The sequence below is a fragment of the Carassius gibelio genome, chromosome B2 (assembly GCF_023724105.1).
Source record: "Carassius gibelio isolate Cgi1373 ecotype wild population from Czech Republic chromosome B2, carGib1.2-hapl.c, whole genome shotgun sequence".
Classification (NCBI taxonomy): domain Eukaryota; kingdom Metazoa; phylum Chordata; class Actinopteri; order Cypriniformes; family Cyprinidae; genus Carassius; species Carassius gibelio.
Genome location: NC_068397.1, coordinates 27,433,820 through 27,444,898, shown reverse-complemented (window position 1 = coordinate 27,444,898; position 11,079 = coordinate 27,433,820). Strand labels below are relative to the sequence as shown.

The 11,079-nt window shown below is 37.1% G+C and overlaps 1 protein-coding gene across 1 annotated transcript; it reads right to left on the bottom strand.

Annotated features, from left to right (window-relative positions):
• Nucleotides 1-124: 124 nt before the first annotated feature.
• pitrm1 (pitrilysin metallopeptidase 1) lies at nucleotides 125-11,032 on the bottom strand. Its single transcript, XM_052548059.1, has 27 exons — nucleotides 10,809-11,032; nucleotides 10,453-10,549; nucleotides 9,532-9,638; nucleotides 9,260-9,411; nucleotides 9,067-9,181; nucleotides 8,869-8,965; nucleotides 8,091-8,251; nucleotides 7,876-8,002; nucleotides 6,656-6,744; nucleotides 6,437-6,565; nucleotides 6,240-6,353; nucleotides 5,985-6,081; nucleotides 4,977-5,111; nucleotides 4,680-4,818; nucleotides 4,480-4,596; nucleotides 4,252-4,381; nucleotides 3,874-3,994; nucleotides 3,607-3,683; nucleotides 3,367-3,532; nucleotides 3,186-3,286; nucleotides 2,861-2,981; nucleotides 2,728-2,778; nucleotides 2,528-2,640; nucleotides 2,232-2,357; nucleotides 1,956-2,101; nucleotides 707-809; nucleotides 125-357 (listed from the first exon to the last, which is right to left on the bottom strand). The coding sequence occupies exons 1-27, from the start codon at nucleotides 10,853-10,855 to the stop codon at nucleotides 264-266; spliced, it is 3,072 nt and encodes a 1,023-aa protein (XP_052404019.1). The 5' UTR covers nucleotides 10,856-11,032; the 3' UTR covers nucleotides 125-263.
• Nucleotides 11,033-11,079: the final 47 nt, after the last annotated feature.

Sequence of the window (11,079 nt, the reverse complement as noted above, 5' to 3'; positions counted from 1 at the left end):
AACTACAGTTTTTTTTTTGTTAAACATGGTCAAGTTTATTATAATTCTACACATAAATAATTTCTAACTTACAAATCTCACTCAAATTACAACTGCAGAGTCGTACGAGTCCATCAACAACGTGTTGTGTTTCAGAGAATTTTAATTCAGGTTCTTTAAGCACCTCATGATGACTCTTCTAACAGAACAAGACTGATTTGTGCGTGGTCCAGGAGCGTGTGCATATCTTTCACAATCCTAATAATAAGAAGAGGTAAGAAGTCTTATTTGACCACCCAGGATGGGTCTTTTCTGATGCTTTCATTTTCTGGGCCAAGAATAGCCACTCCACATGTCTGCTGACCGACACCAAGATACCTGTTTAACACACACAATGTAAGTATTATATGAATACAAAAAAGTATAAATAAATATTATGTGTGTATATATATATATATATATATATATATATATATATATATATATATATATATATATATATATATATATATATAGAAAATATTTACATTTACATACATGTATATTCATATATTTATAAATATATTTAGTATAGACATAACATTTTCTTTATTGTATACACGCATGTCTGAACATAATGAATATACACAGTACACACACATATTATGTAAACAAAAACATGATTAATCACGATTAATTGTTTGACAGCACTAATAATTTTATTATATACATTTAAATGTTTTGTTACCTGCCAGCGACGTCAATGAGGTTTTTATCAGTCACTGCAAACAGTCTCTCTCTGTATCTTTGTTTCATCTCATCTGTAATGCCGTTTAAAAAACGCCCCAAACCTACAGCACAATAACAAGGTCCTTGTGAACTAGACAGCAAATATCCAAGAACACGAACTCAGCAACATCCAAACACCTGAGGCCTGTAGCACAAAGCCGGTTTCAGTTTTTACCCCCCAGGTAAGTTCACGTTTAGTTTGAGCAAACTCTTGAGTTTCAGGTTCAGGAAGGTGGGTTTGTTTTGAGCGGGTTTTGTCACCATGGTAACTAATGCTACAGCTACCCTGCCCTGGAGCAAGTTTTATTCTGGTTTATAAATCGCAAACCCAAACTGGACCAATCAGCTGTGAGCAAGCGACTTTGCTGACACAATGAAACCACTCCCAGTATCTCTCGCTTAAAATTAAAGCAGTTTACAGTTAGACAAAATTGCTCAACTTTTGCTGCTACTTATTTATAGTACATACATTTTAATTAATATATTTTTGGTTACTGGTCTGAGCTGATCATGCAAAAAATAATCTACCGACTTGACCGGTCGATTGGTGCATCTCTAGTTCTGTCAACTCGAAACCTACTTTGTTAGTTAGCTAACTTCATGCAACAGGCCTCTGAGCATTTAAACAAAAACAAGAACCTGAACATTTGAAACACTTCTACACTTCCCAAAATGTAAACAACAATCAATCACAAAACATCCACATGTACAAACATCTAAGCCAGGGTTTTTCCAATAAATAATAATCATAATTTATTTTTCGATTTTAAAATTTTATATTTTAAAAAGAACCATGAATATAACGTCAAATATTATATGGGGCGGCAGTGGCTCAGTGGTTCATGTAGGTTGTCTACAAACCGGAAGGTTGGTGGTTCGATCCCCGGCTCCACCTGACCAAGTGTCGAGGTGTCCTTGAGCAAGAGACCTAACCCCAGCTGCTCCCGACGAGCTTGATGGCGCCTTGCATGGCAGACACCGCCGTCGGTGTGTGAATGAGTGAGTGGATGGGTGAATGTGAGGCAAATTGTAAAGCGCTTTGGATGGCCATGTGGTCTGTTGAAAGCGCTATATAAATGCAGTCCATTTACCATTTACCATTTACTTTAAATATTTGAGAATCCTTTATAAACCTAAAACAACTCTAGTAATAATACACAGATGGGCTAAAATGTCACTCAGTGTCCAAGACAGCCAACATTACTGACCCTTATCTGAGGGGGCGACAGGGGCATCCACGGCTGAGAAAACGGACAGCTTGGCCTCATCAATGTCCTGCTGGGTAAACTTTCCCGCTCGCACCCACTCTACTCCGCCACGGAAAGCCGACAACGTCTGGGTGGAGTTTGGATCTCTGGGAGATTGTCATGTTAATCAGATAATAAAAAACATGATCGACTTGGAACTTAAACATCATTATATATATGAAGGAAATGCACTAATGGATACATTGCATCAGATCCAATGAAATGAGTAATATGTACCTATATGAATAAAATGAGAACAGGCCGCCTCCTCCCATTCTAGCTCCGCCTCCATAGGCCCCACCCTTTTCTCTGATCTCTCCATGTAGGAACTTAGCAGTCATCATCCTTGCTAAAATACACAGACTGAGAGAGAACAACATATGATTTATTGTGATTAAGCAAAGGACTGCATGATTCATCAAAATAAAATCATAATCATGATATCATAACTTAATATAATAAATCTGTGTGTGTAAACTTGTAATGCGAATGAGCATAATGAACAATGTTTTCCAAGAGTGTGTTTGTTGTACCTGGCATAATCGGCGTGTGTGAAAGGGACGGTCCGCACACACTCGCTGACAAAGTTCACATTGAACGGAAGCTGGAAATACGTCTTCATCTGACAGGGTTTAAAATGAGGCTCCTGGCAGGATGAAGGGAGAGATCGGTGAGAACGCTACAGATCGATCAAACCTGAATGCTGCTGTAATGCTGCTGTAAATGCACTCACTGAGATTAGTTTACGACTCGCAGATGATCCAGCTTCAGGATCTAACGCTCTCTATGAGAGGAAAAACAAACAATCAAAGCTTAATTGATTGTGAAAAGTTGTGTTTTCTTAAAAGAAAAGTGCGACGTCTCACCTCCACGATGGTTGGTCTGACAGGTTTGCGCTCTTTCCTGTTGGCTGCTATATTACCCATAAACCTCTCCACCTCTCCAGCTGCTTCTGACATTTTCGGCGGCGTGGCGTTCACTGCACACCTGAAACCATGCCCATTAATGTAATTAATTATTAATAATGTTTCCAAGTATAGTTTAAAGCAGGACACACTAATGAAATACGTTTCCCAGTCAAAACAGATCTACAAAAACTATGTAAAGTCACCTTTGAATAAATACACATGGGTAAGGCTTGTGTGACCAATTCTACATGATAAAACTTTCATTTGTTCGTTTTTCATGTACCTCATGTTCTCAGGATTCAACAGGTGTCTCTTTATCCGGGGAAGTTTCCTCAAAACTGAAGTCAGATCGGTCATCTCAGCTATTCTTTTCATAAACTTCACCTGATATTAAAAAACAAACGTACATCAATTTATTCTACTTAAAGCTGTCAAGGACTGGAGATCATCATCCCAGCACTGACCTGGTCCATCCCGCTGAAGGCCTCCTGCAGGTCTGCTGTGGGGGTGAGGGTTCGAGCCGCACGCGTCATCGCGTACATGTGACCGGAGTACGAGATGCCATTGGACAGCTCCTGAGCTGACATCATAACCAGCACACGCAGACGCTGCTCGTCATCAAAACGAGGGCTGGAGATGTGCATGAGAGATTCTGCGTCAGTTTAAAATCATTCAGAGATCCGTCTCTTTAAAAAAAGACTAACCTGTTGAAAATGTCACTCCACAGCTGAAACATGTCAGGTAGATTCCTCTCCAGACAGGAAGATGACAGGATAATACCCTAAAAAACATGAATAAAGAGAAAGCATACTTTGCTTTAATGCAAGCACAAGATCAATCTCCACAATTCATAGTTTCAAACCTACAACCTTCTGGCTACCAGTTGGGAGATTTGAACTGCTATATCAAATCACCCCCACTTTAAAAATGGATATGCATTATATTTATGTAAATTCACATGTAGGAGATACCTGTTCATACAGATCAAGGTCATCAGTGTCTGGAATAATCTGTGGAGACACAGACATCCCTCCAGTCTTCAGCTCAATACGCTGGGCCTGCTGACGATAATCCAGCTCTCCACAACCCAACCTGAGATTAGATTGAGGATCATGTGAAAAATACATATCTGCATATGTCAATGTTGTACCAAAGATGCATAATGCACATATCCACATACTGAATATATAACTGCATCTGTTGGAAGTCACATTTAAAAAATATACAGTAATAAAAACATTAAATATATATTCTCACATAGACTGGTGTGATTGAGTGCTGGTATATAATGGATAATATCTAGTCAATGCTAAAGTATGTAGCAGTGATAAACCACAAAGGTTTCATACTTGGTGATGACGCTGCAGAACAGAGGAACGTAGATCTTCAGGTCTTCAGGGAGGGAGTTGATGTTGCACATGGCTCTGAAATACACCATGCCGTTGGTGGGCTGCTCACAGTACTGTACAGGTACACCGCCTAGACAGTAAATGTAGAGAATCGTTTTTTGCATCTATCATTTTATTTTGCATATATCATTTTATTGTGCTTTTTATATGTATGCATGTGCATTTCACCTGCGGTTCCCGGCTGTACAGGTGTGTAGGGAATGATGGGCTCGATGTCAGACACCTTTAATGCAGGAAGACAGGAAGCGTCTTGAGTCGTGCTCTGAGCGGCCAACAGCTGCAAACCTGAAGCAACAACAACATTACACCATCTACACAAGAGAGGCAGACTGATTATTCTGGTCCTTCCTGTGGTCTCATGATCACACCTTTCTCATAGATGTCTTTGTGGTCTGCATCACTAAGGTTCTGTATCTTCTGCTGGAGCTTCTGTTCCTCAGCTTCAGCCTGTTTCTCCAAGAATCTCTCATCAGGACTCATGGTAAGCGTCAGTCGATGGGCGTTATCCTGAAACAGGAACAGACACACATTACAATTTGCCAAACATGTACAAAAAAATAATAATAATAAATCGCAATTATGAAACAAATATCCTGTTATAAATGCTGTTTTTCTAAAGCACTCCAACAATGAATTCAGTGTTTTCTAGTTTTAGGGTTCATTACCTTAAAATAGTGCTGGACTTTGTCCTGGAGGTAGCGAGGGTTCTCCTTCAAACACTGCCGGAATCTGGACACACTCTCACTGATCTTCAACAGCTGCACTGGATCACCATCATGATTCCAACAGGAAGCAATATACTGACAGACAGACAGACACGCAGCCAGAGGTAATGTTATTATTAATATTATTAATATAATATAATTAATATTTTGCAAGTTATATTTTTAGTAAGTGTGAAAATGTTTTGGAATGTTACCCTCAAATATCTAGTCAAATCTCCTTAAACCAACTTATTTAAAAAAAATAAAAATAAAAGTAAATATCAAAATAAAATAAAATGGTATTTAGTATTATATATATTGTACTTCTAATATTTGTATTGTTTTATACTTCTATAATATTTCATCTAACACATTTTGTAAAAAAAAAAAAAAAACTATAATTTTAACGAATTAAGTTTTATATCTAATATTTATTTTTTATTCTTATTCAAGTTTGTCAATTTCCAAAACATATTTATTAGTATCGCAAAAGTTATTGCAAAATAAAATAAAAATGTAAGCACACATTTTTGTGTATGTTTCAGGGTTATTAAAGTTAACTAAAATAAAACACTAAAATGTATTAAAAATAAAGAATATATATATATATATATATATATATATATATATATATATATATATATATATATATATATATATATATATATATATATATATATATATATATATATATATATATATACATATTTATATATATATAGCAACATTACTTGGTTTATTTGGAATTACTTGGCATTTAGCTTAACTTAATGAACGTAAATAAACACTAAAAATGAAAATTACATAGACATAAAAAAGGACAGAATAAAAAAAAAAGTATAATAATAAATAAATAAAAAATCATTGAAACATCCAAATCTAATTGAAAGTAAAATATAAAATATAATTTAAAATATTGATAAAACCTCTTAATGATTCTAAAATGACACTGTGTGAGTGTTTACTCACTGAAGCGAGAGCTAGACCAAAGCTGGTGGATTGATGTTTCATCTGAATCTCGATTTTATGCAGCAGAGCTTCAATCTGCTCCTCTTCAAAACCGGTTCTGAAACAGCAATTTATTAACATTCATTCATTCATCAGGTGCTCTTATCTAAACTGATCATCAGTTCAGATTCTCACAGTCAATCCAGACATCTGTACACTGATTTCATTTAAAACACCTCACTGCATTAAAGCAATAAAAACCCAGTCAACACTCACGCAATGATGTCATCGATGGTTTGGGCAATGATGTGTTTGACCTTCTCGGTGTCGTCCTCTGCCATGCCCTGAAGACCGATGGTGAAAGACGCTTGTCTAGTGCTGCCGTCAAATCTGCATCAACCACACATTTATAAAGCTTCACTCTCAATAATCAGAAAGCTGAACTGATTTGATAGTTTTGTCAAACAACGTACCCCACAGAAGAGGAGAAGTCTGAACCGATTTCGGGCTCGATCAGGGCTTTGTAGAAGGGAGAGTTTGGACCAGAGATCATCAGAGAGGAGAGGAGGCTCAGAATGAACGCCTCAAACGTGTCTGTGATGCTGAAACACATGCAGGCATGCAGTTAGACGGTGAAAACACAATAAACAAAAATACAAAAATGACAAGGAACGTAATATTTGTCCACTCACTCTCCCAGCAGATAGCTCATGCAGAGCGTGTTTTGTTTGATGGGATCAGGAGCAAGTGCATCAGGCCTGCAAGTCACATGATCCACTCTCTGCACAAAAACAAGACATGACAAACCTCACAAAGCTGTTTTTAAGTTGCATTTTCTGTAGTGATGGGTGCTTCATGAATCATTTAGGGATCTTTTGTTTCGAATCATACATTCAGAGCTCGTCTCAAATTTGCCACGTCATGTGATTCCAGCACATGAGGCTTCATTATGTCAAACTGTATTGTACCTTGTTATTTGAAACATTTCTGAACCTTTTGCGTCAAATCAGTGGTTTAGAGCTTGTTTTTAAACTTCCCAGGCCACTTGATTTCAGCAAACAAGGCTTCATTACATCTTAGGCTGCGTTTACAGCCTTGCGTCTTTAAAAATTTTACGTATACAAGACAACGTTTTCAAAATGATTTGTATCTACACATATCTGTGAAAACAGCCAAAAAGCTGTATGAAAAAGTGTGAAGTAATTCCACACTTTGCTGAAGAAGCGTTAGCAACCCTGAGCAGCAGCAACAGTACCATAATTCGCCAATGTTGTGTATGTTTATTCGCGCTTGCCTTTAAAATCGACTTGTATTTTAAGGCGTTTACATAGAAACGATAATGGTGGCATTCTCAAAAACTTGCACTTTGAAACCGGTTTTCAAAAATATTTGTTTTCAGTCCCCAAAATTCAATTGTTGTGTAAACGAACAGGTAAAATGCATAAAATGTTTTCCCGTTTTTTGGCTGAAAATGTATTGCAAACGGCCCCTTCATTTTTCTAAATCTTGGTTTCGAAACAATTCCAAAACTCTTGTTTCATATAAGTGGTTTGAAACCTTGATTTCAAAACATTTATGAATCTGTTGGTTAAAATCAGTTTAAACTTGCCAAGTCACGTGATTTTAACAAATGAGGCTTCATTACATCAAACAGTTTCAAACCTTGCTTTTCAAAACATTTCAAAATTCTGAGGATTTGTCGCTAGACTCAAGAGGCGTTATTATACCTGCTTGGAGGTTGTATTTATTTATATTTTGACCACAGGGTACAGCCAGATTATGGTGTTATTCGAAAAAAGTGAATCATTATGCAAATCAACTAAATCAGTTTTGAAAAGCTTCATTTCTCCCATCACTAATTCTCTGTGTTTATTATACTGGTCATTCTCATGTGTGTATTGTTTAAACTTACAGGTTTGTCCCAGTGTGTCTGAGGTGGAACTGCAGTGTTTGGTTCTGTTCTCTGGAATTTAGACAGAGCCTCTTCTTCGATCTGCTGCAGGTGCTGCTCCAGCGGTAGGTCCCCGTATGTGAAGAACCTGCAAAACACACAAACAACAGGCAATAATGAGCATTGTCTGCTTTCTGCAAAGTCATTTACTGAATCAGAGAGTTTTCTGTGCGTACCGTGCATTGCTGGGGTGGTAGTGTGTGGCGTGGAAGTGTTTGAGCTGTTCCCAGGTCAGGTCAGGAATGGCTAGCGGTTCCCCTCCTGACACAACAGAGTATGTGTGATCCGGCAGGAGTTTATTCTGCAGGTGCTGAGCGTACAGACGCTCATTATCTGACTACACAAACAAAACATACAAAAGTACCAGATGAGCCTGTAAGTCTTAAAACTCAAAACAATAGAGAGCACTGTAACTCATATTTTCAATAGGGGAAAAGGACAGATGCAGTGACACATTCAGTATATTGAAGTGTCCATAAAATTTGTGTGTGTTTATTTATTTATGTATTTATTTGTCTAGCAGTAGTAAACAGTTTTTTTGTTTTTGTTTTGTACATTAAATGATCGTTTTGGCCATCACCAGTAAAACAAAACCCACCCTGTGAAATTATAATATGCATATAGCACCATCATAGCAGCCATTATGCCATAGTGTAAAAATAAATTTCTGCATTATAATAGCATTAAATATGCATATTGCACACTTCAATATACTGAATATGTCACTGCATCTGTGTGTGTGTGTGTATGTATATATTATATATAGGAAAACTTTTTGGATTTTGGTTAAACAGATCAATGCGAGTAATTCTGGAGTTTAAGAAAACATAATATTGGCTGATACCTACACGATCATTCAAAAGTTTACGGTTGGTTTGATATTAATTTATTTATTATCACCATATATTATTATTATTTTTTTATTATCAAAAGAGCACTGAAGAATTTCCTTACAAATACTCCTTTCATCTCATTGAACACCACACCCTTGAACACCAGACGACTCGTGGGGTCTGTGGGGGTCTCGTGCTCCAGCCTCCAGCCCTCCTGCCTAAATAATAATAATAAAAAAATAACTTTAAATCCTTTTCAGAACTAATTTATGTGCCATGGAAAACATACACTATTTGAGTACATTTCAGAGTCATGTACCAGAAGTCTAGTTCTCTGAGACAAGGGAAGAAGACAGCGTCCAGATAGACTGACAGAAGGTTCTGGAAGTCTTTGGCATTCTGGGTGGAGAACGGGTACATCGTGTAATCACTCGCTGGTGAGAGAGATGGACATAATCAGAAATACCAGTCACACACACTCACTTAAACACAAGCACCTGTCAAGTTAGTACCTGTGAAGGCATTCATGAAGGTGGAGAGCGAGCGATTGAGCATCTTAAAGAAGGGGTCTCTACAGGGGAAGCGCTGGGATCCACACAGAACGGTGTGCTCCAGGATGTGAGGAACACCAGTGCTGTCCATTGGCGTGGTACGAAACTGCACACTGTAACAACACACGCAGAACACACACTCAAAACAATATGTACATCAACGGGGAATACAATGGGTTTCAAATTAAAATCCTCAGATGTTTCAAAGTGTTTGTGTCCATCAAGCACTGTACCTAAAGAGATTGTTGGAATCGTCTCGGGCTGCATGCAGATACTGGGCTCCTGTGGCATCATGGGAGAGTTTAACGGCTGTTAGGAACAAATCTGGAACTGCTGTTACCTAGAAAAATACAAGTGCTGTAAACGTCTGGAGGACTAGCACTGGTGAGACTTCAATTTTTCCAACAAAAAAATTGTTGTACAGAATCTACTACATGCATTCTGTTGTCCAATTAATAGTTCATACTTTTTTAAGCAAGCAATAGGCCTTTTAGTTTTGTTTAATTTTACAGATTTTTATGAGATAAACATGATAACAACTTTATGGTGTATTCTAAAATTTCAAGATGAACATTTACTGGACTGCAGCAACTTCACTTGATTATACATTTTATAGAAATCATGTTAAAATGTGAGTATCAGATATAATCTATTAGGCTTCATTGTACTGCTTTGTATTACACTTTTTAAAACTACAGAGAGACCATTCAAATATCTTACTAAGACATATTATTAGGAGATACAGAGTGATATAGAGTGTTTTACTGTTTTACTGTCATTTATTTACAAGATATAAGAATTTCATCTTAGTTTTTGGTCAAAGAAATAAAAGCTGCATTGATTTTGCTGAGTTTAGGCCCCTGAATAAAATAGTTGTGTTTTGGTCCTCATTGAGAACGAGCTCCGTATTCTCACTATATCATGTATGAGCCATAAAATTTAGTTTAAAAGATCAATAAACTTTTCAATTTAAAAAAAATGTTTTCTGAATGTAAGGCTACAGTATTAATTAAATCAAGCCACTTAAGGTTGTAAAATTATTATTTTTTTTAATAGAAACTCTTAAAGTGTAAGGCAAACCCCTGCTTCACTGATGGATGAGATATAGAAATAGAAACATAGGCATTTTCATGATTTGTTTCCTGTTTCTTTACCTCTTTAACAGTGAACCCGTGGATCTTGTGTCCCACTGTGTACTGCAGTGCTCTCTCTACAGCAGAGCTGCCTCTTGACCTCCATGAGCCCTGGAGACTAACACAGCCCTCATTCATCAGACTTACAGATCACACTAATCAGCATGACTGAGCTTTTCCAACAGCATTACATAATAACACATCTCAAACATCCAAAGTTATATTTATAAAAATGGTGACAATTAATAACAATGACCTGAAAGATAAAATAATCCAATTTAAAATACTATCAACAGCCTAAATAACATCACGCATATATCTGAAACCGAAGGACTGAAGTTTAAATCAACTGAACTGACAAGAGCAGTATTACTCACCTCAAATTCTTGAGTTTCGTAATGAATCCCTTGCTATGACGAAACATTTTGGATACTTGAATGTACTGTCTTTAATAATAACTGTGACTGTCGTACCAATTTAAAAGTTAAAACACATTATATGTGTGTTGCAAGATTCATGTGTCCGCTATGATTAAAGCTCTGCCCTTCCATGCCCCATGCTGTAAACGGCGCATGCGCACTAGACGCGCCCGCAACAGCAAACAACGCTGCATTTCATTGGCTGCTCGATAAGAAGAGCGTAGTTGAT

Coding starts and splice junctions, on each gene's coding strand:
- pitrm1 (XM_052548059.1), bottom strand. CDS start 10,855: ATGTTTCGTCATAGCAAGGGATTCATTACGAAACTCAAGAATTTGAG. Junction 8,966..9,066: donor CTCAGAGAACTAGACTTCTG/GTACATGACTCT, acceptor ATTATTATTTAG/GCAGGAGGGCTGGAGGCTGG. Junction 4,819..4,976: donor AAGTCCAGCACTATTTTAAG/GTAATGAACCCT, acceptor TTCCTGTTTCAG/GATAACGCCCATCGACTGAC.